The sequence below is a fragment of the Corythoichthys intestinalis genome, chromosome 18, assembly GCF_030265065.1.
Source record: "Corythoichthys intestinalis isolate RoL2023-P3 chromosome 18, ASM3026506v1, whole genome shotgun sequence".
In the NCBI taxonomy this organism is placed as follows: domain Eukaryota; kingdom Metazoa; phylum Chordata; class Actinopteri; order Syngnathiformes; family Syngnathidae; genus Corythoichthys; species Corythoichthys intestinalis.
The window spans coordinates 25792546-25819997 of NC_080412.1; the positions used below are offsets into that span (position 1 = coordinate 25792546).

Consider the following 27452-nt stretch of genomic DNA (forward strand, 5'->3'; position numbering starts at 1 on the left):
CAAGGTGGTTGTGGTAGGGGCCTGCTACTGTCAAGTGAGTTTGGGTAAAATGTTGCCTATTTGTAAATTCTTTGACTGCTGAGTACAGAAGGAGAAATATAAATTAAGTGTTTTTATTTATGATTTCAAAGAATATCTATGTATGCATACCCCGTTTTGCGCCAAACTCATCATAGTCAACTCCTCATGGTGCCGACTGAGGAGGTAAACAGGACGGTCCTGTTCTGCCATGTGCTGCCACATCAGCTGGGTCCAGTGCTGCAGACCAGGCTCTTGTGAGTTGGCTGCTCATTATTAGTCTTATTAGTTAGTGTTGTATTGAATTTCCCTTCAGGATGTATAAGTATTTTTCATTCATTCATTTCATGTGGTTTATTGATTCATTTTGATATTTCTACGCAGCCTACAGTTCTTGGACCTGATGACGTCCCTGGCTGGGATAAAGTCCAGGACTTGGCTGCATACCTGGTGTCCCTCCGTCACGCACTAGATGGATGAACAGCAGGTCACCGAGGTCGTCCGCCTGTGGATTGCTCTACCTGAAGGGGACAAGCGGAGGATCCACTACCAGCCCAGAAACCAGCCCAAGCTGGCCCATGGACGCTACAAGGCCCCTAAGAACACAGTGTGGACAGTGTGAAGAGTATGGTGGGAGAATGGCGCACACACGGCCTTTTAAGTCAAGGGTCGCGTTTCCTTTTAAGTCAAGGGTCGCGGTTTCGACACAGCCCGTGACATTACATTTTACTAATCTGGAATACAATATGCTAAAATGTTATCCAGTAGTTCTCCATTTACTATTTTATAAAACCCGGCCCCTCTCGCCGCAGATGCAAAATTTTTGTTTCCGCCCGGTCTCGAACCGGGGACCTTTCGCGTGTTAGGCGAACGTGATAACCACTACACTACGGAAACTAGTCGTCGTTACGACAGAGTAGTATTTATATTGTAAAAATGTTCCGTGCGGCATCATCTCTTTTGACCAACCTTTTACTCCACGTTTTACTGGCTGCCTTACATTAATGATTCGACTTCCGAGACAAAAAGAAACTCTTACGTTTGGGCAACTGTGTCATTAGCTCGTCATGATCAAGTAATGACAGATCGATTATGGTGGCCGCCATTTTGTTTTTCATGGACATTTCTTGTTCGCCAAGTAACCCAGCTGTTCTGTGCTATACTACCACCTACAGGAAAATACACGCAATGTGCTTTACAATAACATTTGGAAAAGGAAGTACTGTACTGTATTGAATAGTTGCCGCCCAATCTAAAGTTTGTGGGTTTGATGCCACACCCTGGCTAAGTAGGACACACGTGATCTTTGCAAAATTACCGCCATTGCAAACGTACTACTCAAAACACTTGTGTTCAAATATGGCGATCACGAGTGCATGTGTTACATGAATAATTGTATCCAAAATACATAAACTGTACAAGAAGTCCCAACATTAAATGGGCAAAAACTGACAATGAATTAAAGACAAAGATTTTTCCCAAAAATATTTCCTGCTTTGTGAAAATTGAACAAAGGTAAGAGAAACTAAAAACCTAATTAATTTGTAATTGGTTAAGGCCATTTTCAAACTTTCAATTAAAATAATTCAACATCCCTCTTGAATGGCTTGAATTAAAAGAACACAGTAATGAATTTTTCTTTTTTTTTTTTTATTTGTCAAAAAAGCTCGTTTACAGCGCCAAGACATCCAACCTGTAAAGCCTGCCGACATGTAAAATACCCTTAACAATACATTAGAATCAAAACGGGTACCAAAAAGTACAGTAAAATTACACTTCCTTTCAATGGAAATGTTGGGAAGGGAAGAAAAAAAAAAATAACACAGAAGGGAAAATAAAACCTTGAAAAAAATGAAAGAATACAATTAAAAAAAAAAAATGGAAAAGTTACATTTCTGTTTTTTTTCTGTACAAATGGTCTTCTGTCATAAAAGGAGTCGCGTCCATCCAGTTCAGTGTTTGCCTGGATCCTGAGGGAAATGAAAGGACAATGTAACTGTGTGGAAGGGGAAAGCAAAAGAAGGCAAGGACGACATACCTCACGTGTGTTACTCGCATCAGTATGGCTTGTAGGTGCTCTGATGGCCCCGTCTGGGAGCCTTGCCATAATTGGGGCTGCCCTGGCCTGGCAGAGCAAAAGCAGTTTACAACCACATTCCAAAAGACAATATTTAAATAGAACTTACTGTAGTCATAGCCGGGATATCCATAGTAACCACCGGAGGGGTAGTCGTAGCCGCCATAGCTGCTGTAGCCTCCGTAGCTGCCATAGCCTTGGCCGCTATATGCCTGGTTGTAGTAGCCCCCGTAGCCGCCCTGGTTCCAGCCTTGGCTCTGACCTGAGATTTCAGACGAAGCAAAGCCATTAGTATCATCAATCCTTACGACTTTCAAAATGAGACTCATTTTGATCAGACCTCCTCGGGCGCCTCTTCCTCGGCCGCTGAATCCACCGCCGCGTCCTACGGCATACTGCTGCTGTTGTTGCTGCTGCTGGTAAACCTCTTTGGGTTGGGCGATCTTCAGCTCGCACTGCGGAATGACCCGACATTAAAACACCTTGACGCATTTCTTTTCTTTACAGAAAAAAAATAAAATAAAGACGCCATACCGTTCCACCCCCAAGGCTTTGGAACTTCTTTGCCATGCACTTCTTGACGCTGGCTTCCTCTTTGTACGTGACGAAGATGAAGCCCCTCCTCTTCTTGGATTTGGGTTCCACCGGGAGCTCAATGGTTTCAATCTGCAGAACATATTAACAATGCGTTGAATGCGATGAGGTTTGATTTATTTAAAACGAGAGGACTGGCTTTGAATACTAGTCTTTCAGTGCCATTGACAGCGCCAGATGCCCAACCCATATTTGCCCCTCCCAGTTGGACGTCTAGCGCTGACAATGGCAAAGCGATGAGTTAATTGCTTAGGTAATTTGAGAATTAGGACAACTATTTTTCAACAAGGCACAGATTAACCTAGAATCAAATCTGTAAAAAAAAAAAAAAAAAAAAAAAAAAAAAAAAAAAAGTGAATAAACTACGACCGCCCGCCTCACTCTTTGAGTGTCTCTTCCCAACACGAACGTCCTCTACTGGCTACCTCAGAATATTCAGGCAACAATAAGTCAACAATCAAATCATCCCTGAGACCAAAAATAATAATTACTACTAGTGATCTGTCCTCTAATACAGGGGTTCCCAACCTATTCCACTAAGGCACACTGTGGGTGCAGGATTTCATTCTTACCAAACAAGATGACAACACTTTTTCCCCAATCTGGTGTTTTACAAGTGCAATCAGTTGATTGCAGTCAGGTGTGGCTTGTTTTAGCAGAAGCCTCATTGGTTCAACTGTCTCTGCTGGATCGGCTGGAACAAAAACCAGGACCCACAGTGTGCCTTGAGGACTGGGTTGAAAACCCCTGCTCTAATAACTGAGAACTAACAATTTTAGTGTGTATAAATATTTACAACCAAGTTTTTATTTATTTATTTTATTTTTTTTTTTTAATCAAAAAGCCACTCAACTAGCGATAAAAATATAAATTAAAATAAATGTAAATGTCATCTTTTTAATCAATAAACAGCCCCAAAAAAAAAAAAATGCATGTTACACATCTTGTTTTAAGTATTAACAACAATGAAAACTTTTTTTTGCTTGTTTGCCGACGCCACTAAAAACTGGCGGCGCTCACCTCTCCATAGGCGCCAAAGTGTTTCCTGATGCTTTCCTCGGTGGCCTCAGGGTTCAAGCCGCCTACAAAGATCTTCCTGGCGGGCTCCCTCTTCATGGCCAGCGCCCGCTTAGGGTCGATCTGGCGACCATCCAGTTTGTGCTGGCTCTGGTTCAGCACCTGCGCATTTGGAAAAATAAAGAACCGTAAGCGACCGCACCTTGTGCAGTTTCCGCAGGGACCCACCTTGTCCACGCTGGCGGAGTCTTTGAAAAGCACAAAGCCGAAGCCCCGGGAGCGTCCGGTGGCCGCGTCGATTTTGATGGTGCAGTCAGACACCTCGCCAAACTTGCTGAAGTAGTCCTTGAGGTCCTTTTTGTTGGTTTCCCAGCTCAGGCCACCCACGAACATTTTGCTGCAAAACACGGAGGCACAGCTTAAGTCATAGTCTGCCATTGACGGTGGTAGACGTCCGTTCCATTTGCACTGGGAGGGTGGCAGCGAATGAACGAATCTCCCAGGTCAAATGGAATGGATGTGTACTAGTGACAAACTCATTGAAATTCACAGCACTCACCCTGCATCTTCTTCACTTTTGCTGGCGTCGATCTTGTTGCCGTCGTCTCCGCCCTGGTTGTCGTCGTCGGCCATCAGCTCGGCCTCTGCGCCGTTCTGGTCCTCGTCACCGTTCTGTTCCGATGTCTCCATGAGCAGGATGTCAGCGTCAGCCATTGCAAGGATGAGTTTTTAAGGTAGCTTGAGGTGTATTGGGAAAAAAAAAACAAAAAAAAAAACCCAGCACATTAAATGCTGAACAACCGTAATTCTTTGAGGCGCTTATGACCAAATGAGTTTGAAGTAATACTGTTTGGAGAGCCTAGTTTGGGGGAAGTAGAATGTTTGAATTAAATAATGTTTGTGTGACTTATGGTCATTTTTTTGTAATTTTCACGCGTTCCCGGGGATTAAAGCCCTTAGTTACTTGAGCTTAAAATGGACTTTAATGGCCAACAGTGGGGGGGGGGGGAGCTTCTCATTCATACAAACGCACGCTGTTATCGAGACCAAAACATACGCAGTAAACAAGACCGCCGTTTGAAATTCGAAACCTACTACGTTGATTTCACATGAATCGCATTCAACCGAGATATTTATTCGACCCTGAAATCACCTAACGACGTGAAATGTTTGGTAACAATAAGATGGTGTCTGCGTGCTAACAAGCCGCGCATTCATGAAGGCCTTAGTTTACATTCGACCACCCGAAATTCAAACAAATCAGCGTCTACCTCACGAGGTAATTAGATGAATCGCAATAATGCATTTAAAATGTGCATTTAGCAAAAAATTTACCCTCGAATGCGTGCTAACCATTCATTCACCATACGTAACATACGCCTCAATGTAAACCATCACTGTTAGCCACCTAGCTCCCGATAGCATCGTCTCAGCGCTCTAGAAAATGCAATTCGACGCAATAAGGCCATAGTCGAAGGGTACCCCAGAGGGGATATCGTCACACACAAGCGAGTAAGTTCACGAGTTATAACAATAAATACTTAGATTGAACGAAAAAACAGCGAAAATATCTTACTTTTAGAAGGTGGGAAAAAGCGGGAGACGCCGGATAGTTGCTCAAAATGGACACTCCGAATTCGCCGCTAACTCGTGGTAGGTTATATACGACCGGATGTGGCCGAGCGTCGCTACACGTCTCAACAACGATCCTCCCGATTGGATGAAATAGTGCGCGCGCCAATAATGACGACGCGCCATTGGCCAGCCGGCGGCCGTGCCGAGAGGCTGTGACTTAAACATGGCGACTGAATGAATGTCTCGACTCAGTTGACTGTTGCTTAGCCTCGTCCTGTTGAAAACCTTCAGAGCATGTTATAAGCGATATCCTTGATTTTCAACGAGCAGTAGTTTTCACCTATAATCAAATTTTCTAGCTAGTGTGCACTAAAAGCCTACAGTACTTGTGCACGAACGTTGAGCCGGATATCAGCGTCAGGGATAAATTTATGGTCCATATAATGACTGGGTGAATACTGAATAGTATTGGAAATGCAGAGAAGACGCCGAAACGTATTGCAATTTGAAACTGATCGTTATATTTTGAGAGAATGGCCTAAAATGAGAGAACCCTGAGTGCATGAGATAGTGTAAAGCGCTTTGAGCGCCTAGAAAGGTGGAAAAGCGCTATATAAGTGTAACACCATTTACCATTAGTTAGGGGTGTGACAGTATATTAATATGGCCTAATCGCAATACTTGGCATCCCAACAGGTTTATCAATATATCCCCAAGAATCAATATAGTTTTAAGATGTTTAATAAAGGAACAGGTTGCTATCAAACATTTTCACTAGTGTTTTAACTTACTGGCTGCCATTGACGGCACTAAACAATCGTTTTAACTGGAAGGGGCACCAATGGCACTCAGACACAAGTAGCTTTTGACAAAATGGCCACTGTTGCTTTTCTTTAATCCTTACCCATGCATCGATAATTGTATCTCCATATTGCGAAATAGTTATCTTGAGTTTATCGGAATGTACCCAGATTTTCACCCCTAGTACGAGTTTTACTATTAGTAATATTCTCCAACTGACTTTTTGGTGCACAAGTAGAATAACTCCATATTACACACTTCCTTTGTGGAATTCAGTTGTCAAAAACTAATGCAGTTTCCCTTCACTTGAAACATTTAAGGATGAATGTACTACCAGTATGTTCACTTGACCTGAGGTCCATGTACTTGTGCACAGTCATAACACCAAAAATGGATGCGCATTCATATGAAAAAAAGTAAACAAATGAACTTAAGTGTTTATTTCTTTTCACCAACAATTCACAGTTTAGTTACTTTATTAAATGTAAGTGGAGTTTAAAAACACATTTACAGGTAGACTTAAAAGCACGAGAGTATTTCAAAACATTTAAAAATTTTAAATCATGAACAATAAGTGAAAAACCTATCCTTTAAAGAGTCAAACACTCCAGTCAATCTGAAAAGTTCTATGAGCGGGATTTGCTGACCCAGTGGTACTTGTCCACACGAGGCCCGGTGAAAGTGAACGTGGCCCGGTACGAATTGAAACCTTTGGTGGCAGTCAGCTGCTGCGGTGCAGGAGGAGGAAGGGGCGCGTGAGGCAGAAAGACATCCCCGCCGAAGGGCTTTCTCATGGGGTAGGTGAGCCACGTTTGGGGGGCGCCTGAAGCAAACTCGCTGAACTGAGGACAAAAATTTAAAAGAAACTTTACTTTTTTGTTTCAATTAGACAAAAGTGATTAAAAGTAAGGGTGGGACAAACCGAGTAATTACAATAAAATTAAGTCAATAATAAACAATCTCACACACGTTACATTTCAAACACTGAACTTTATCGGTGCACAATAACTGGGTACGCTTGAAAACAGAAAAAAATAAGATTTGGGTTTGTGCAAATAACCATAATGTTCTAGTCTTGACATAAAGGACCCACATATTTTTTGTGCCAAGGTTACATGGAATATTAGGCCTCTCCATTAACCATTTTTCTGGTTCCAGCAGAACTTTGCCATTTTTTGGTCTTTTGACCTTTAAAAAACACCCCGTTCTAAAAGAAATCCTACAATAGCGGTTTAACTTCAGATTACTAACCCCCCAGATTGTTTTTCCACATTTTTTAATTGAAATGCAATCAATTGCATTTTCCCCAGATTATACGATTCGATTAATTCATCCATCGAAATCATATCAATTTAAAAACATGGCTTTTTGGGAAAAATATTGCTATGCGACCAACCAACATTAATTCCCTTTAATTAAAAAAGTTAAAGGTTCATCCCTATTAAAAAGTTCTTTTCAGATGCCAAGGTCTGATTTACCCGGTAGACGCTGTTCGGGTTGCTGACAGTCGGGATAGTTCTGGGTTCGGTGCAAAGCGGAGACAGGCTGCCATTGCCATTGCAACAGTCCTCTTTCTCGTCATCGTTGTCATCGTCGTCGTGATCCGAAGAGCTATCCTCAGGCACATCCAGACCAGCGCGCTCCACAGCATCATGGACACGCCGAGTAAACTTCCCGTCAGAACGCCGCCTGGCGTCCAAAAGAGACACGCAGAAGGGCGAGCCGTGTTCACCGTACCTGCGGCAGAAGTCAGTCTCATTTTACCCAATTTTGAGGTTAGTGTCAAGCAAGGGTGTAGGTTTGGTCTCAACATTGGTAGGGACGATATAACAGCATAACCTCTATGTACACTTTTTAACTAGGGCCAGGACATTATTTAAAGAAAAAAAAAAAAAAAACATTGGGAGAACGGTTTTCAGGGCTACATTTCTCACAAATATAAACCTAATTAATTGATAGGCTAAATCATCAATGCAAAAATATATCTGTATTAACTTTCATGTGCATTGGTTTAGGTGATACACAGTTCGATTCAAACTTTTGTTTTCAAAAACTACTAAAGAAACATTTTGAAAACTTCAAGAAAGGATTTTATTACCTAACTGAAATAACACAATTTTGCCAATAACCTCAACTATCCAGGAATGCAAAAAATAAACATTTGTCTTAAAACCACTCAACATCGTCTAAATAACAAAAAACAGTCAGGGTATAACAAAAAAATGGAGCCTTCCTTCAGGTAAAACAGTACTCCTACTGTCCACAAGCACAGCTGAACAAAAAATTAAAACTTTTTACCTCTACTGTGATTAATAATGCATGATTTTTTGGAAGAAAAACTGCATATGCTGCAAATATATATTTTTTAAATAAATAATGTCGCAAAAAATACATTTTAAATACGGTAAATGAAACTCATTAGCCAATCAAACGTGCGTTTAAGGGGGGGGGGGGGGTGATTGACCGGCACTTTATGAAAATACTTAATAATGGTAGGGTCAGTTCCATCCTTACAAACATATGGGGACACAATGTAAATTACCTATATAACTGAAGTCATCATATGCAAATAAAATTGCTTTAAAGTTGGTAGGGACAATTTGAGCATCCTGAAAAGTTGGTAGTGTTATGTCCCTATGCAAACGTACGCCCTTGGTGTCAAGGTTGCACACAAAATATCTGCACACCTGCATGACACCTCGCCGGGGTCAACCCACACAGTGAACTCCCGTGGTAGGCCGAGGTCCTCGTAGCAGACACCGCTCCTCTCGCACGCCTTCTGAACCACCGGATCCTCTGGTTGCATGCGGTTCATTCTCAGACACCTGTACAAGAAACCATATCCAGTATACCCATGCTTTCAACCATTTTGGGAACACAAAAACTTCAACTGACGTGTACCTGTAGGCCTGTCCCTTGGTAGGCATGTTAGGGTACCAGTGATTCTTATAGCACTCCAACAAGGCCGATGTAAGCGCGGCGGCGAAGCATTCTCGCCCGTCGTTGTTTAGACTTCCGTAGCGCTTTACCAAACGGGTCATAAAAAACACAGCAGCGGCTATTTCTTCCTTCATGATGCAGTTTTGAATTCTGGAGGGTCAAGACCGCTGCTCTCCTAAAATGTGGGGACGGTGTTTAAAAACACGTAGGGTGCTCCTACAACAAAAAGTAAAATTAAAGAAGAAAAACAAGGGAAAAAAACAGCTCAAGCAAACAGATTTGCTGTTGGAGCTCCACAAATTAATCAGCACTTGTTCTTAAGTCAACACTTGTAGACAATTGAGTTAATTGGCATGGGCGGAGCTAATTATTTAATTGGTTCTAAAGGAGGAAGTCTATCATGTGGTGTCTGCTGTGAATTTATGAGTTTATCAGTAAGAGATGTTCAATCCATTTGAGCTGGGAAAACCCTCCCAGTTCAAATGGATTGGACGTCTATCAACATCACATTAGATTTTCCATTTACTCAGTTTATAATATTTTTTAAATATATCTTCAGCGCTTCTTTCCATTCATGAAATAAGAGTACAGTGCAGGGAACAATAAAATCACCAGATTCATTTTATTATTTGGAGTGTACATTTAATCAATTCTGACTCTCCCAGTAGATGAAAAACAAACTCACGTTCAAAACCTCCACCATAAAACCCCTAAATTCAAACAAGCACAGAAATAAAACTAACCACACGAAAATGCTGAGCAAAAAGTGCATTTTGTTGCATTTTTCATAAATTTAGTGTGGCCTTTATAAAAACATTTTAATGACCTATAGGTATAGTATATTTCAACTCTTTTATTCAACACAACATAAAGGCAAAAGGTGCTTTTAAAAGCTACAATCAAAAACTCCCCAAACACTTTAAAGTCCCAAAATTGTATTTTTTTTTTTTTGTAATAAGATGACTTTTTTGGGGAATGAACAACTGGAAGTGACAACTGGCGAACAAAGACGGGAGCGTAACAGAGTGAAATACTATATAAGCCGAGCACTGACAAAAGCAGCATCATTCAGAAGTGTTAAACCACAAAAATAAATACTCAAAAAAAAAAAAATCAACCCACTCGTGAAAATACATGCCAAACAACAACAATGTAATCAGAAGCCGCATTCTGTGATCAACACACTCACTACATGAGGCTTAAGGTATCAAAATATGACAATAGATGCATCCTAACATCCTTGTGGCGACCATTTGTTTGTGAACTGTCCATTGAAAAGAAATTCAAGCCAAAACTCCAAACGACAATTTCCCCCAAAATATATAACATGGCTCATTTTGTTTCGAAAGCTTTTCAGTGAACCCTAACAAAAAGTTAAATTGGAGCTAAGGACCTGTTTTCACAACATACTGTATCGCAGATTCGCATAAGTTGAAAAACTACACCGACAAAAACTTACATCAGTAAAACAAATGATCTTGACTGTGCCGTCAGAGTTTTACCAAGTATTGCCATTAAGAACTGTAAAATTCCACATGATTTGGTTTGTTCAAGCAAAAACTATGTAGCTTGATAAATTGCGTACATTAATTATGCAGGAGATACCCTCTAAGACATAACGTGATTGAGCAAAAAAAAAAAAATCAACCAAGCGATCCAAGGACTCCCACTTCTGCTCCTGTGTGAGACTCTTCCAGTCTCTTTGCATGTCTGTCGTATGAAATCAGAATTCTTGGCCTGTTTTACCGTCACTTCATTTCTCCTCTCTGTTGCGACCTACTGTGCCGAGAGTATCGCATAATGTCATGAGAAGGTTGTAACACACTGCAAGATGTCTTCCAAGCAGGAGAAAAGCGACAGTAAAATCAGGCTACTAAAATCCAAATGTTGTCAACTGAAAGTGTAAAAAGACTGAAAGAGTCACAGATTTAAGGTTTGTGTATTTAGTCAAAACCTCGTTAGCAACAAATTTTGGCACGTAGCAATGACCCGAATGAGTGCCGCCAGAGTTAGAATTTTTTTTTTCTCAGCATCAACATTCTAACAATAATTTTTACCAGCATCAAAATTCAGCAGCAATATTTGCGGCTCACTACTTTTTAATATGTGTAAAAATTCAGTGCTAGAATTTCGATGCAGAAAAAAATTCAAACTCCGGTAGCTCAGATGTTCTTCTGTACTTCCGCCTTGCAGTTGGAGCACACTTCTTTTAGCTGCTGTGCTTCCACCAGCTCCGCAGCAAAGGCTTTGTCTCAGATTGATACTCGTGTTGGGATTTTTCCGCCTCAAGAGTCACGAGCCACAAACAGAAATAAAACTATGGCACCTTACTATAAAGTCTGTTGTAACAGACGGACCGTTTCACTCATGAAACATTTCAAGCCTTGCAAAGCTTGTAACTACATATTTGAAGAAAAGCTGAGGTTTAAGCACACTTGGTGCGAGAGAGGAACAGGGTTCTAAGTCCCGCTCTTGCCAAACCGCTTGCAAAAAGTAGCTGCCTGGTCTCAGTGTTCACGACTGTTGAAACAGAATCGGTCACCCACAAATAAATAGCAAAACTCGAGAAAAGAAAATACATGAGGTGATGGATGAGTGTGTGTGTGGAGGTTGGCTGATGTTTTGGTTGAGTTGCTGGTCAAGGAGTGTGAATGTACAGTATACTGGGACCGCAACTCTGCCAGTGCTGCTGCCGCCTCTTCTGCATCTCTGCAAAACGCTGCGTGTCCAACTCACACAGTCCAATAGATCAGTGCTGTCCCGCTGCGTGTTTCCACGCTTACAACGGGAGCTTCTTTAGCTGCTCAAAGGTGATGAAGAACTGAAATGGTGGTGAAGGAAAACATTCGCTGACAAAAAAGCTAATACCGTCATTTTCCGACTATAAGCCGCTACTTTTTTCCTTCATTTAGAATCCTGTGGTTTATAGTCCAATGCGGCTTATTTGATGATTTATTTAGGTTAATAGGTAATACTTCATTTGGCAGCGGCGTCATAAGACCGTCATAATTATGACATTACACTATCATGGGCATTACTGAATGCTTATCACAGATGTTATTAAGTGTCATCCGGCAAATTATGTCACGAACTCCATTTAGGTCCAGCTCAGCTTTTTACATCCATTCAAAAGTGAGAATTTACCGGATCACACTAAACAACATCTGTTATAAGCATTCATTAATGCTCATGACTAGAGCTGGGAATCTTTGGGAACCTAATGATTCAATTATGATTACGATTCAGAGGCTCAGATTTGATTATAAAACGATTATTGATGCACCCCCCCCTTTCACCCCCCCCTTTTTTTATTTTTAAATGTTTTGTACATTAGTTCCAAAATTGTTCAAAAATCCTCTCAGGCTAAACCAAACTACTATTTCAGTATCAAGTTAACATATAACAGTAAACAAATATACAAAAATAACAGTAAATAAAAAACTCCAGTCCCCATTCTGTATCAGCAGCTTTAAACTACATTCAATTAATTTAATGTTGTGAATCAACTGTTACAGTTGTTAAAATTGCTCCTGTTATTCCACAATTTCGCTTCAGTCTACTTTTGTCAAAGTTTTAAAACTTTTTCATCATTTAAAGATAGATTAAAGCCAAGATTCTGCCGAATTATGAGTATTTTAGATAAAAAGTTAATTAGGTTCGCTACAACAGAGCCTTCTAGAGAGGTCTACTGCTTTAAGATGGCGGCCGTTTACTTACGCCGGAAAGTCTCATTTCGCATCTCTGTTCAATAATACATGTTCTAACACCGACGTCGTCTGTCATTTTGCATCTAGTTCTACATATATATGATATCTACTGTAGCCGTATTTTTTGTAGCAACTAGCAACTGGGTGTTGTTTGTAGCGGCTGTCAGCCGCAGTCAGGTATAATTGTTTTTTTTATCTAGCGGCATGAGTTGAACATGATATTCACTCTCGGTTCGTTCCTCATTGCGTCCCAAAGACCGCACTGACTGTGTTTTACTTCCGCTTTACCTGGTATAATTCAATAAATTCAATAATCGGAATTTTGATATTTGTGAATCGTTCTCGAATCTTCCACGGCAGAATCGCGAATAATCTAAGAATCGGAAATTTCGCACCCCTCTACTCATGACAGTGTCATATCATAATTATGATTGACTAATGAAAGTCTTATGGCACCACTGTCAAATTAAGTGTTACCACATACCATAACTAGCAATTTATGAAGCAATTGGAACAGTGACTGAAGAAAAAATTTGCACAGAACATGAATTTATATTGTTATTTACATCTGTAGCGCTGCATTGCATGCAAGGAGGCATGTAGGACAACAACAGTGCTGACAGCAGGTGGCAGCAGAGGTTAATTGTAAGGGAGCAGTGATGGCCAAATGAAGCTTCTTGAAGCAATGAAGCTTTGCAGTTAATTGGTTCAAAGCTTCATGGTGGTTCATTTGGTCTTATGCCAGTCGTATGATGCCGCTGTCAAATAAAGTGTTACCTGTCAATATCTTTTGGTGTAAATATCCCATAATACAGTGAGGACATCTGAACCTTATAGTCCAGTACGCCTTATTTATGAACAAATTTCGTTTTCGTGTCAAATTTAGTTGTTGGCGGCTTATAGTCAGGTGTGCCTTATAGTGCGAAAATTACAGTATTTTACAACCTTTGATTTTTTTTTTTGTTTTTTTTTTTGTCACTCCCTGAACATAGGACTACCTCTTACAACATTTTATATTTATTTGGATTTTATACTCTTATACTTGCAAGTCACTTTTGAGATTTTTATTTTGTCCTGCTCTGTAAAGGGAGATGCTCCACAATTTCATTGTACAACTGTATATTGACAATAAAGGGCTATTCTATTTTTTAGTAACGTTGTGCACTACATCCATACGCCGAGATGTTTTTTTTTTTTTTTTTTTTTTTTTTGGGGGGGGGGGGGAGCCCCCCGGGGGGGGGGGGAGATAGCCCCCCGGTGGCCAAAAAAGTCATTGCATGTAACTGACTTTCCTATATATGAATTTAAAATTGAGATTTTGCCGGTAAAATGTTGTCTATAAAAGTTGAAAAGCAATAAACAACAAAAATGAATGATATGAACAAAAATATATATTCATAATGCATTAAAATTATTTTTCGAACACATCATTTGACTAGCACCTTCGAGACGGCCATTTGCTTTGCTTAGCCAAAACCACCTGAGGACAGATTCTGGCTAGAATATTCAGGCAAAAAGGACGCGGCGTCTACTTCTCTGCTAGGTAAGACCGAAAAATGTGCTTGCCAACACATACACGCACACAGCCGGGATGCCAATATGTACACTGCTGGCCAAAAGTATTGGCAGCCCTGCAATTCGGTCAGACAATGCTCAATTTCTTCTAGAAAATGATTGCAATTACAAATGCTTTGGTAGTAATACCTTCATTTATTTTGCTTGCAATGAGAAACACAGGAGAGAATGGGAAAAAAAAAAATTTAACCATTATCATTTTACAAAAAACTCCAAAAATGGGCTGGACAAAAGTATTGGCACCCTCTGCCTAATATTTGGTAGCACAACCTTTAGACAAAGTAACTGCGAACAACCACTTCCGGTATCCATCAGAGAGTTTCTTACAATGCTCTGCTAGAATTTTAGACCATTCTTCTTTGGCCAACTTCTTCTGGTCTCAAAAATTTGAAGGCTGCCTTATCCAAATTGTCATTTTCAGATCTCTCCACAGGTGTTCTATGGGATTCAAGTTTGGTCTCATTGCTGGCCACTTTCGATGTCGCCGATGCTTTCTCTCAAATCATTTTCTAGTGCTTTTTAAAGTTTGTTTTGGGTCATTGTCCTAGTGGAAGACCCATGACCTCTGAGGAAGACCCACTTTTCTCACACTGGGCCCTACGTTATACTGCAAAATTTGTTGGTAGTCTTCAGACTTCATAATGCCATGCACACGGTCAAGCAGTCCAGTGCCAGAGGAAGCAAATCAACCCCAAAACATCAGGGAACCTCCGCCATGTTTGACTGTTGGGACCGTGTTTTTTTCTTTGAAGGTCTCGTTTTATTCCTGTAAACTCTATGTTGATGCCTTTTCCCAAAAAGCTCTACTTTTGTCTCATCTGATCAGAGAACATGCTTCCAAAACGTTTTGGCTTTTTTAGGTAGGTTTTCGCAAACTCCAGCCTGGCTTTTTTATGTCTCTGGGTCAGTAGTGGGCTCTTCCAGGGAATCCTACCATAGAGTCCCTTTTCATTCAGATGCCGACGGATAGTACGGGTTGCCACTGTTGTACCCTCGGATTGACTGCAGAACAGCTTGAACGTGTTTGGATGTTAGTCAAGGGTCTTTAACCACCAGCCGCACAATCTTTCGTTGGAATCGCTCGTCAATTTTTATTTTCCGTCCACATCTAGGGAGGTTAGCCACAGTGCCATGTGCTTTACACTTATTGATAAAACTGCGCAGGGTAGACACAAGAACATTCAAGTCTTTGTAGAGGGACTTGTAGCCTTGAAATTGCTCATGCTTCCTCACAATTTTGCTTCTCAAGTCCTCAGACTATTCTTTGGTCTTCTTTCTTGCTCAATGTGGTGTGGTACACACAAGGACGCAGTACAGAGGTTGAGTCAACTTTAATCCATTTTAACTGGCTGCAAGTGTGATTTAGCCATTACCACCACCTGTTACTGTATGTGCCACAGGTAAGTAACAGGTGCTGTTAATTACACAAATTAGAGAATCATCACAGGATTTTTCAAAGGGTGCCAATACTTTTGTCCGGCCTACTTTTGCAGTTATGTGTAAAATGATAATGTTTTTTTTCCCCATTCTCTTTTGTGTTTTATATTGCAAGCAAAATAAATAAAGATATTACTACCAAATCATTTGTAATGGCAATCATTTTCTGGAAGAAATTGAGCATTATCTGACAGAATTGCAGGGGTGCCAATATTTTTAGCCCGCAGTGTACGAGCATGGGCTAAGCTAATATCCGAGCGTATATCTTAATAGTTAATTTTATTGCTGACACTGTGTTTCAGGGTCATCAACATGTTTTGCCTCGCCACAAAGGTCGAACTCCGCCTATGACTACATCCTCTATAACGGGGTGGGCAAACCGGTCCTCGAGGGCCGCAGTGGGTCCTGGTCTTTGTTCCAACTGACCCAGCACAGATAGTATAACCAATGAGGTTTCAGCAGAAATGAGAAGCACCTGACTGCAATTGACTGATTGCACTTGTAAAACAGCAGATTGGTGAAAATGTGTCCTCTTAATGGGTTGCAACAAAAACCCGCACCCACTGCGGCCCTTTGTGGAATAGTTTGCCCACCCCTGCTCTATAACCTTTGATTGTGGGCTACTGCTTTTATGACGGTTTGTTACTACTGTCGATCTTAAGTAATGATGCAAATTAGTTAACAAAAGTGAAAACAAATCAAGGGAACCAACCACTTTTTGGCAGCCCTTTTAAATTTTGTCTTAGTTTAGTCTTCTGAACGAAAATACGTATTAGTCTTATTCATATTTTAGTCTTTTCAAAATGTGTTCGTTTTCGTTATGCTTTAATTGAGGGAATCTCAGCCAAATTTGGTCTAGTTTTAGTTGACCGCTACTCAAAATGTTTTCGTCTGTAAAATCCAAAACTTTTAGTTAAAAAAAAAAAAAAAAAAAAAAAAACTTTCCAGCTATTTCGAATGACCATTGACGACGAGCACATATTATACTGTCTACAAGGACGATGGCAATTTTGTGATGATAATACACACCATTATATATCGTCGTATTTCAAGCATGTTGTCATATTTCAAGACAAATGACGAGTCAAATTCGGATGTTGAAAGGATCGTATGTCGAGGTACCAGTGTATTGCGACTAGAGCTGAAACGAATACTCGAGCAACTCGAGTAACTCGAGTTTAAAAACTGATCCGAGTAATTTTATTCACCTCGAGTAATCGTTTATTTTGACAGCTCTAAGCATCACGTTTTGCTCGGACTACTTTTAATGCGGGACAACGCGCTGATGTCACGTGCGTAGAGGAAGAAGCAAAAAAAAAAAAAACTTACTGCAGCCGACAACCGCTACAAACGACGCCGACGTTGCTAAATACTAGCCCGCTCATGCTACGTTAGTTGCAGGTGGCGTCCAGTGAGTCTCATAGAGATCACATGTATGTTGAACTAGATGCGCAATGACAGACTAGGCCGCGTCTGGGCAGCGTTAGCAAACAGCCGCCATCTTAAAGCAGTAGAGCGCTAAGCGCTAATAAAGAGCGCTAAACGCTAATATACTGTATAAGATTAACGTTACTGTCACTACTAGCTCACCTTACGTTAGCACTGCGGAGGGCTAGGTTTCAATTAATTAAGACCGCTTTCGATGCGTGGCTAACGTGTCTTACATACAGGCTATAACATAACATAGCGTTGTGGAGTGATGAGCGTGTCAAATAAAAACTCAATAATGCTAACTATCAATTTTAGCTCAGTAATCATTGCTGGATAAAACACCAAGTAGCACTAGTCCCTGATGTGCTCCAATACAGCCTGTATCATACATTTATTTTGAACAGTGCAAAAACTCAAAATCCTATCAGGACTTACAGTTTAGACTAACTTAAAACTTAACTAGAACTTAAAAATGGCTTGACACAAATAGAAATTTAATTGAAAAACGTAGGAAAAAATCCTAACTTTTAAGTGATGTGTGTTATCAAGCGTAAAGGCATTTTTAGGTGTGTTTATATATATACATATATATATATATATATATACTTTTTAAAAATAAGATCTAAAGGTTTTTTGAGTGAAAGCAGTGAATTAGTCATTTTTTAAAATTCTAGTTACATCTGAGATGCAATTGTTGGCTGTTTTCAACAATATACATCAAAAATAAAGACATTGATTGACTGAAAATGATAAAATGTCTTGTTTTCTCATGTATATCTATAATTGCTCTTCACCTAAAAATATATTTGTTTTATCCAATTACTCGATTAATCGATAGAATTTTCAGTCGATTACTCGATTACTAAAATATTCGATAGCTGCAGCCCTAATTGCGACCTATCACCATAGGTATATTTACGAATTGTTTCACTGATATAAAAACGTGATTTCACTTGATATTTTCTAGATCCCTTATATATCTAGAACCCCTCCTCAAAATGAAAAGGATACAATAATGTTCCAAGGCCCCAGCCGCAGCCAGTTGGGCCAGAACCCTTTATAGAGCGCGAAGAAACCTTCGTTCCTCCACGTCTGCATCAAGCCATCCAACGTGCCTTTGTACATGGGTGACCCTGAAATCACCCGCTGGTTCATCATGCGCGTACGCACCACATCCACTGGGTTGGATGCCAGTGCTCCTGCCAGGCCGCATGTGAAACTTGAACTATGCACCCGAAAAAAAAAAGACATAGTTAAAGCCAAGATTGAGCTCAACTCTTAGCAAACAGCCTTACATGAAATGCGTCAAAATGGTGTCACCCATAACACCGGATCGGAGGAGGTGCTTCTTTGTGATATCGTAGACGGGAAGTTCCACGCCGACGACAATGGCAGCTCGCTGCGCCGTGGGGATGACACCCTGATGACCAGAAATTCACATTTTACTCTTTTGTTGCTTTTGACGATGATAGACGTCCAATCATGTGGCTCTTGTCATCCTTCTGCTGTGAATTTAAGCGAGTTTATCACTAGTAGATGTCCAATCCATTCGAAGTGTGATCCCTCCCATTTCAAAGGGATTGGATGCATATCGCTGTCAATGGCAGCTAAAGAGATTAAATGGATGTGAATGGTGCCAACTCACTCTCCACAGGCCTTTGGTCCCCTCTGTCTGGTAGATGTTGATGAAGTTGGACATCATGCTGCCTTGAAGCAGACTGCCCTGTGCCTGCATTCGGATCTGCAATCAAACAAATGTCGTATTTTAAAACCTGATGATTAATTTGTCTCTTGTTGAGGAAAAAAAATCATAAACGCTCACCTTAAGGACATCTGTGGGATTTGCCAAAGAGGATGACAGTACGCCAGAAACGACGCCACAGAAAACGTTGATGACCATGGTCTCATCTGCCATCAAAAAAACATTTGCTTCACATAATTTCAACAATTTTATTTACAGTTCGACCGAGATAGGATTTTCAAAGGCTGATACCAATTGAAAAATGTATATATTTTGTAATATACTATATTTGTAATATAGATTTTGTAAGCAGATATATGTATTTTTAAAGCACATTGATGAGGAAAGGCAATAGCATACTGCACGAATGCTATTTTTGGACCGCAAGGCTGCGTGACGTTACCATCATAAACCGGAAGAGGGTCAACGTAGAAGCACACTCGCATAAAACCAATACTAGTCTCCTTGTTTTCTGCCGGTAATCTTTCAAGAAAGAACATGCAGAGTAAAACACTGCTGCTATGGAGCTTGTAGAAACGACTCTAGACATTACGACCGTCCACATACAGTGCCTTGCAAAAGTATTCCCCCCCTTGAACCTTGCAACCTTTCGCCACATTTCAGGCTTCAAACATAAAGATATAAAATTTTAATTTTTTGTCAAGAATCAACAACAAGTGGGACACAATCGTGAAGTGGAACAACATTTATTGGATAATTTAAACTTTTTTAACAAATAAAAAACTGAAAAGTGGGGCGTGCAATATTATTCGGCCCCCTTGCGTTAATACTTTGTAGCGCCACCTTTTGCTCCAATTACAGCTGCAAGTCGCTTGGGGTATGTTTCTATCAGTTTTGCACATCGAGAGACTGACATTCTTGCCCATTCTTCCTTGCAAAACAGCTCGAGCTCAGTGAGGTTGGATGGAGAGTATTTGTGAACAGCAGTCTTCAGCTCTTTCCACAGATTCTCGATTGGATTCAGGTCTGGACTTTGACTTGGCCATTCTAACACCTGGATACGTTTATTTTTTAACCATTCCATTGTAGATTTGGCTTTATGTTTTGGATCATTGTCCTGTTGGACGATAAATCTCCGTCCCAGTCTCAGGTCTTGTGCAGATACCAACAGGTTTTCTTCCAAAATGTTCCTGTATTTGGCTGCATCCATCTTCCCGTCAATTTTAACCATCTTCCCTGTCCCTGCTGAAGAAAAGCAGGCCCAAACCATGATGCTGCCACCACCATGTTTGACAGTGGGGATGGTGTGTTCAGGGTGATGAGCTGTGTTGCTTTTACGCCAAACATATCGTTTTGCATTATGGCCAAAAAGTTCAATTTTGGTTTCATCTGACCAGAGCACCTTCTTCCACATGTTTGGTGTGTCTCCCAGGTGGCTTGTGGCAAACTTTAAACGAGACTTTTTATGGATATCTTTGAGAAATGGCTTTCTTCTTGCCACTCTTCCATAAAAGCCAGATTTGTGCAGTGTACGACTGATTGCTGTCCTATGAACAGACTCTCCCACCTCAGCTGTAGATCTCTGCAGTTCATCCAGAGTGATCATGGGCCTCTTGGCTGCATCTCTGATCAGTTTTCTCCTTGTTTGAGAAGAAAGTTTGGAAGGACGGCCGGGTCTTGGTAGATTTGCAGTGGTTTGATGCTCCTTCCATTTCAATATGATGGCTTGCACAGTGCTCCTTGAGATGTTTAAAGCTTGGGAAATCTTTTTGTGTCCAAATCCGGCTTTAAACTTCTCCACAACAGTATCTCAGACCTGCCTGGTGTGTTCCTTGGTTTTCATAATGCTCTCTGCACTTTAAACAGAACCCTGAGACGATCACAGAGCAGGTGCATTTATACGGAGACTTGATTACACACAGGTGGATTCTATTTATCATCATCGGTCATTTAGGACAACGTTGGATCATTCAGAGATCCTCACTGAACTTCTGGAGTGAGTTTGCTGCACTGAAAGTAAAGGGGCCGAATAATATTGCACGCCCCGCTTTTCAGTTTTTTATTTGTTAAAAAAGTTTAAATTATCCAATAAATGTTGTTCCACTTCACGATTGTGTCCCACTTGTTGTTGATTCTTGACAAAAAAATTAAATTTCATATATTTATGTTTGAAGCCTGAAATGTGGCGAAAGGTTGCAAGGTTCAAGGGGGCCGAATACTTTTGCAAGGCACTGTATGAAGGATGTTTTCTTTACACGTTTCCCGAAGCCAAAAACTAAGGGGAAAAAATGTGAACAAAGGATGAACTCGTGCAGACATCCAAAAGATCAGATTAAGCAAAGTGAATTCATTCGTCTTCATATGCAGTAAATATTTTGTTCGGGGCCCTGGTCCTACAGATCGCCAATCCTACCCCGAAGAGGTAAGCCATTTTGATATTTTTACTTATTTTTTTTAGCGTGCCGTTTTGCCGTGCTGCTTCTATCTGACAATGAATGACCTGAAAAAAATTAAAATTTTATTTTTATATCACAACAGTCATGTAGGCCTATTTTTCTAAAATACTGATATTTTAATAATTTAGCCATGTTTGGCCATGGTCTTTTTGTAGTAAGCCTGTTCATGCCTACAGGTAGGCTCCAGATTTAACAGCTTAACCTTTTCTGTTGTGAAGAAACAACCTTAGTAAGGAGGAAGTGTTCATGAAAAAATTGAAAGTGTTCGTTGGCTGTCACTGAGTAGCATTTGCGATCGCTACACAAAAATAGCTATATAAATTACCTCCAAGAACGGTCAGAGACGCAAGACAAACATAGAATATAATATATAAGAAAGACAGGGCATATGGTGGTAAAGGATAGCTTGTTGAAATAGGAGAATGTCAGTGTCGTAAAGCAATGCACACAAGAAAAAGGTGTCGATACAAATGCTACTTCTTGATCAGGTCTGCTCTTTTTCCCAGTCTTTTTCAGCCCTTAACACTCAAGCCATCTCTTTAACTGAAAATTTGTATGTTCTTCCACATCTTTACCAGTGAATTTGGCACCAGCGACATCATTTTCGGACAGAATTTGTAGGTTTATCTCAGTAAACAGCTGGTTTGTACACTATTTACAACCATCTAGCAGGAGGGACAAACGCGAGTTTGACCCCTCTAGCAACAGTTGCTAACATCATGAATATTATTGAGCAAACCTGACGTGTTACGAGCGGTACGCTATTAAAACACACACTATATAAATGTATGTATGAGAATTCAAATCTGCCAATAGCTCTCCAAACATTTAATGCACTTTAGTGTAACAGTACACACTTACGTGAAACAAAAAGTACAGAACGGGTAAGGAGCAGCAGAAAACGGCAAAATACAACATATAAGAAAGTCAAAACAGTAACCTGACTCACAAATGTTTTCAGTAGAAGTACTGGATTTAAATTATTTCCATCTTCTTTCTTAAGTTCAGAAAATGACTGCAGATTGGATGAGTTATTGCACACAACGATTATGGTTAGCGTTTAGCATTAGAAGTTAATGTTAGCAAATAGCTTCCATGCTATCAGTTAGCATCTACATAGCATAATCAATTACCGTATTGGCCCGAATATAAGACGGCCCTGATTATAAGACGACCCCCTCTTTTTCAAGACTCAAGTTTAAAAAAAGACTTTTTGAACACCAAATTAATTTTTATACAGAAAATAATTACAGTACATCTGAAACAAATGATTATAACAATATAGCGTCGTGAATGGGTATAAAGTCTAAATCGCGAATATAAGACGAGCGCGACTTTTTCATTCTTATTTCAATGCAAAAAAACACAGTCTTATATTCGGGCCAATTCGGTACATTCCTGGCCGACAGCAACAACTACATTAGCTTACGTATGGATGACACAATTGTTTTTTTGAGCTTACTTACAATGCTTGAACAAGGAACAAAACAAGAAAACTGGAGGTGCAAAATTCACATTTAACAAAGATCATCATCTAAACAGTGAAAATAAGTTATCCTGTTATATCGGCTTTTAATTTGTAAATCGTAAATTAAAAAAAAAAAAAAAAAAACTTCACAAATCAGCCAGCTGGTATATCAGTTGATGTTTAATCATATTTCTATGTTATAATGTTACCTTCCGGGCGACTGACAAAAAGCCTCTTCAGGGAGTTATAAGTTCCAATCTTGATGGTCCCGTAAGATGCTTGTCTCAAGAGCGCAGGTGAGATCCTGCGAAAAGCACACACAGAGTTTTTTTTATTAATAAAGAAGACGTATTTTTTCAGTTTAGTTTTCTCTTAAACTGTTACTACTTGAAAATGCAAAGTTTTTGACCCCGAGTAGAGTGCCCGGATGCCCTCCTCTTTGCCGATCCTGAACAGGGCGTGGAACATTCCCCTGTAGCGCACTTCCGTGTACTGGGACTGACCCTGCACCTGGAGTCGCGTCTTTGTCAGATCGATGGGGAATGTGCCTAAAAAAATATATATATAAACGCAGTTGTTAGTACACTGCGGGTGTGGTTCTAACCTTGTGTTTGTTCCTTTGGAACATTAAAATACTCAATAGTCACTATGACCAAGCCGCATATTCGATTAACTATTAACACTTTCAGTGCCGTTGGCAAAGATTGACATTTAATCATGTGGCTTGTTTTTATCCTGCTGCTGTGAATTTAAATGAGTTTATCACTAAAAAACATCCAATCCATTTGAACTGGGAGACTGGCAGCTGCTAACGCTCCCATATCAAGTGGACTGGATGTGTATTGTCATTGGCAGCCAATTAGTTAAAAAGACAAATATGTAAAACTTGAACATTTACACATTTACTATCGGCTGTTTTCAGAAGAGCCGAGCCCTGATTGACAGACATTTTAACACATTTCTACTTTGATTTTTCAAGACTCATAAAATATTGTGCTCCGTCTTCATATAAGGTCAAGGGCGTAGGTTTGCATAGGGACGGTAGGGACTAGAGGTGTGCAAAATTTCCGATTCTTAGATTATTCGCGATTCGGCCGTGGAAGATTCGAGAACGATTCACAAACATCCAAATTCCGATTATTGAAATATGCCAAGTAAAGCAGAAGTACGACACACTCAGCGCGCCGCGCGGTCTTCGGTACGCAATTAGGGACGGAGCGAGAGTAGCTAAACATCATGCTTCTCATTACCCGGCCCCTCGCCAATGCTCAACTCACGGCTCTAGCTCAACTCATGCCACGAGATAAAAAAAAAAAAAAAAAAACATACCTGACTGCTGCCGAAAAGCTGCTACAAGCCACATTATGTTACGGTAGATATCATTTATATAGGACTAGATGCCTTATAGCTTCGGTATCGTTACCAGCACATCTACAAAAAACTAGATGCGGGCGTTAGTAACGGCCGCCATCTTAAAGCAGTACACTTCCCTGCAAGGCTGTTGTTGCGAACCTTCCAAGCGAACCTAATTAACTTTTTATCTAAAATACTCCTAAATCGGTAAAATATTGACTTGAATCTATCTTTAAAATAGTTTTAAAACTTTTACATGTTGAAACTAGACAAAAGAGAAATTATGGAATAACAGGAGCAATTTTAACAACTTTAACGGTTGATTCACAACATTAAATTAATTGAAAGTAGTTTAAAGCTGCTGATATAGAATGGGGACTGGAGTTTTTTTATTTACTGTTATTTTTGTATATTTGTTTACTGCTATATGTTAACTTGATATTGAAATAGTAGTTTGGTTTAGCCTGAGAGGATTTTTGAACAATTTTGGAACTAATGTACAAAACAAATTAAAAAAAAAAAAAAAAAAAAAGGAGTGGGGTGCATCAATAATCGTTTTATAATCGAATCGGAGCCTCTGAATCGTAATCGTAATCGAATCGTTAGGTGCCCAAAGATTCCCAGCTCTAGTAGGGACATAACCCTACCAACTTTTCAGGATGCTGAAATTGTCCCCACCAACTTTTAAGCAACCTTATTTGCATTATATAATGACTTCAGTTATTTAGTTCATTTAGATTGCCTTCCCATATGTTGTAAGGATAGAGTTGACCCTACCATTATTAAGTGAATTACAGTACCTTAATTATGTTCAGACTTACATTGACCACTTTTCACTTGCAGAATGTGTCAGTCCATTTTTTCCCCTCAAACGCACATTTGATTGGCTGATTACTTCACCCCCCCAACCACACACACAGACAAACACACACGCATTCACAACCTGACAGAAATAAAACATGCCGCCGCCTCCGCCCTCTTTGAAAACGAGGGATATTACAAGTTTTTTTCTGCCAGCAGCCGCCACTGTAAGTAATGTAAAAAGATGTCAATGTAGTGGAGGTGGGAAACACACCACTAATTTTTCTACAGAAAGTCTGACCTGCATTAGAGTTAGCAAAACATTAATCTGTGTAAATTTCTTGAATTTCGAGAAGGAAGCTGGGTTGAGAGAAATATCCTCCTGTATGTTTTCTACTGTTAACGTTAAATAAACTAAGAAATGTAGTGAAGTAAGGATTGCCGCCTTATAGACAGTTAATTGATGATTACCAAGTTCGTATTTCTTGTGTATGTTAATATAATTTGTGTCCAGATATTGAAATTTAAATTTGCTGATAAAATCCAGACATTTTTTGGTTTTCAAGTTTTCAAAATGTTTCTTTTATTAGTTTTTGAAAACAAAGGTTTGGATCTAACGGTGTATCACCTGAACCAATACACATGAAAGTTAATTTTTAATTAATTATTAATTTTGCATTAATCATTTAGCTTATCAAGTAATTATGTTCATATTGGTGAGAAATTTAGCCCTGACCAATGTTCACCCAGTCTGTTTGGTCTTATAAATGTCCCGTTCCCAGCAAAAAGTGCACATGCATGTTATGCTGTTATATCATCCCTACCAATATTGAGACCAAACCTACGCCCTTGTATACAGTACATCTGCTCTATCTGATAGAATAACTCTAATATGACTGTTTGTACACTATAAATAAAACAAAATGTCCTCCGATAAATGTAATAAAATAACCCCAATAAATTCAGAGAAAATATCATGAAAATGTGTCAACTGCATGTTTAAAAAAAATTTATAAAGTAACTTTACATGATAAAAAAAAACAATGATTGCCGTGTCTCGATCTTTGACGAGGTGCATCACCTACCGAATTCTGCGACAATCGAGGCCATCCCGCCGTAGATGAACGGCTTCCAGTTCAGGTTGGTCATCTCTCCTGCTGCGGCAGCGCCGGCTGCGGCCGCCTCTGCCTGCTGAAGTCCGGCTAGGAACAACAGCAAAGCCCCCAGACACAGGTCTACGCAGCAGCGCTGTGACAGGAGGCGAATAAGCGCAACGTAAAACATGATGCTATCGAGATGATCGGGGACTCTCTCATCAGCATCCGCACTCGATAGAACACTGCGGCCGGAAATTGACAACTGGGCGGCGTCACGACGGCTGCTTCAATGCTATTGGCTCTCGTACATGCCAATCAAAACCACAATGTAATGTCGAAGGACGGTTGAATATAATAAGAATTTTAAATAAGTTTTCTTTTTGTTGGTTTTATGAAGACACGACACGACGTGTAAAAAACTATACACGCATAAAAAATGATAATAACTAAATATTTTAGAACAGACGGACACGGCGGCAAAAGTCACGAAACGACGCTTCGTCGCAATTGGTTGATCACTAACATCAGTCATACGCTCCGCGATTCTATTGGAGGAGGACGAACCTTGCCGAGTGACCGTCGAATGTAACAACAATAAAATAACTTCTTGATTAACTCACGTAATTGACAGTCAAATTAATATATTTATATTAAAATGTAACTTCATCATAAAAATCTTGAATTTCTAAACATGAATAGCTGAAATCGAAGAACACTGTCCTAATGAGTTAGCCGTTGTCGGCTAGTCAACTAGCACTTTCAGGGGATTACTACTAGCCTGTTGGATCGCTTCCAAACACTTTCCGATACAGATAAATTATTCTTACGTACCTGAGCAGTGTCAATAAAATGCAGCAACTGCTAGTCCGCTAGCTTTTCCATGATTCAACACTTATGTAGGGTTAACTCCGACGAAGCGAAGAATGACAAACTTGTTTGTCGTCGCGTTCTGCTTAGCTCCATGTAAGCTAATGTCAAGTGTAACGGAACCATTTTAGCCATGGTTTCCGGTTTGCGCTTTCAAAGTAAAACGGCTGTAAAGCTCAATATCGTAATGTTTTTGTTGTTTGTGATAAAAATCCAAGAATAAAAAGATGGAAAATGTGCAATGTGCATAAAAACTTTGGCACTCCAACAGAAAACATATCAATTTTCAATAGATCTTCCTTTTGTGCAAATAACACCTTCTAGACGTTTCCTATGACTTTCAGTTAGTTTCTGGATTTTGGATAGAGGTATTATGGACTTTTGGAATTTTTGCCCCTGTGTAACTATTTTGATGCATTTTCACATTTTAGTCGAATATGTAGCATAGGGAACTAGTCCCTATTTGTTAGATTCCTGTTAAATGTTGGGGGGGAAATTTTTTGTTTGTTTGTTTGTTTATTTTTTTGATAAATGTG

General features: G+C 39.9%; 3 protein-coding genes and 1 non-coding gene across 5 annotated transcripts; all 4 read right to left on the reverse strand.

Moving 5' to 3' along the window:
• Positions 1-842: 842 nt before the first annotated feature.
• trnav-aac (transfer RNA valine (anticodon AAC)) lies at positions 843-915 on the reverse strand. The gene has a single exon. It is a non-coding gene; the product is annotated as a tRNA-Val (tRNA).
• A 732-nt stretch (positions 916-1647) lies between these two features.
• On the reverse strand, positions 1648-5412 carry LOC130906741 (heterogeneous nuclear ribonucleoprotein A/B-like). Its single transcript, XM_057821333.1, has 9 exons — positions 5283-5412; positions 4266-4444; positions 3935-4103; positions 3710-3868; positions 2630-2761; positions 2436-2550; positions 2205-2357; positions 2057-2143; positions 1648-1988 (listed from the first exon to the last, which is right to left on the reverse strand). Exons 2-8 carry the CDS (start codon positions 4418-4420, stop codon positions 2076-2078), a joined length of 951 nt encoding a protein of 316 aa, XP_057677316.1. The 5' UTR covers positions 4421-4444; positions 5283-5412; the 3' UTR covers positions 1648-1988; positions 2057-2075.
• Positions 5413-6507: 1095 nt separating this feature from the next.
• Positions 6508-9314, reverse strand: LOC130906742 (maternal B9.15 protein-like). Its single transcript, XM_057821334.1, has 4 exons — positions 8984-9314; positions 8770-8907; positions 7561-7819; positions 6508-6924 (listed from the first exon to the last, which is right to left on the reverse strand). The coding sequence occupies exons 1-4, from the start codon at positions 9154-9156 to the stop codon at positions 6709-6711; spliced, it is 786 nt and encodes a 261-aa protein (XP_057677317.1). The 5' UTR covers positions 9157-9314; the 3' UTR covers positions 6508-6708.
• Positions 9315-9536: 222 nt separating this feature from the next.
• slc25a14 (solute carrier family 25 member 14) lies at positions 9537-27028 on the reverse strand. 2 transcript variants are annotated; one of them, XM_057821332.1, is made up of 9 exons: positions 26881-27028; positions 26038-26200; positions 23208-23346; positions 23008-23102; positions 18995-19080; positions 18818-18913; positions 18468-18592; positions 18184-18397; positions 9537-11843 (listed from the first exon to the last, which is right to left on the reverse strand). In XM_057821332.1, exons 2-9 carry the CDS (start codon positions 26099-26101, stop codon positions 11802-11804), a joined length of 861 nt encoding a protein of 286 aa, XP_057677315.1. In that variant the 5' UTR covers positions 26102-26200; positions 26881-27028; the 3' UTR covers positions 9537-11801. The 2 variants fall into 2 exon arrangements, with proteins under 2 accessions (XP_057677315.1, XP_057677314.1); XM_057821331.1 differs by lacking the exon at positions 26881-27028 and having other exon boundaries at positions 26038-26312.
• Between the last annotated feature and the right edge of the window lie 424 nt (positions 27029-27452).

What these genes read in the sequence shown, in the direction of transcription:
- LOC130906741 (XM_057821333.1), bottom strand. Translation starts at nt 4,420, where the DNA reads ATGGCTGACGCTGACATCCTGCTCATGGAGACATCGGAACAGAACGGT. An exon ending in ACTTTGGCGCCTATGGAGAG is followed by an intron (nt 2,762 to 3,709) that starts GTGAGCGCCGCC and finishes TATGTTCTGCAG; the next exon opens with ATTGAAACCATTGAGCTCCC. An exon ending in AGGAAGAGGCGCCCGAGGAG is followed by an intron (nt 2,358 to 2,435) that starts GTCTGATCAAAA and finishes CTGAAATCTCAG; the next exon opens with GTCAGAGCCAAGGCTGGAAC.
- LOC130906742 (XM_057821334.1), bottom strand. Translation starts at nt 9,156, where the DNA reads ATGAAGGAAGAAATAGCCGCTGCTGTGTTTTTTATGACCCGTTTGGTA. An exon ending in ACCAAGGGACAGGCCTACAG is followed by an intron (nt 8,908 to 8,983) that starts GTACACGTCAGT and finishes TTTCTTGTACAG; the next exon opens with GTGTCTGAGAATGAACCGCA. An exon ending in ACCCGAACAGCGTCTACCGG is followed by an intron (nt 6,925 to 7,560) that starts GTAAATCAGACC and finishes TTTTGTCCTCAG; the next exon opens with TTCAGCGAGTTTGCTTCAGG.
- slc25a14 (XM_057821331.1), bottom strand. Translation starts at nt 26,236, where the DNA reads ATGTTTTACGTTGCGCTTATTCGCCTCCTGTCACAGCGCTGCTGCGTA. An exon ending in GGACCAAAGGCCTGTGGAGA is followed by an intron (nt 18,593 to 18,817) that starts GTGAGTTGGCAC and finishes TCTGGTCATCAG; the next exon opens with GGTGTCATCCCCACGGCGCA. An exon ending in TGGGGCCTTGGAACATTATT is followed by an intron (nt 11,844 to 18,183) that starts GTATCCTTTTCA and finishes CCACCATTTCAG; the next exon opens with TTCTTCATCACCTTTGAGCA.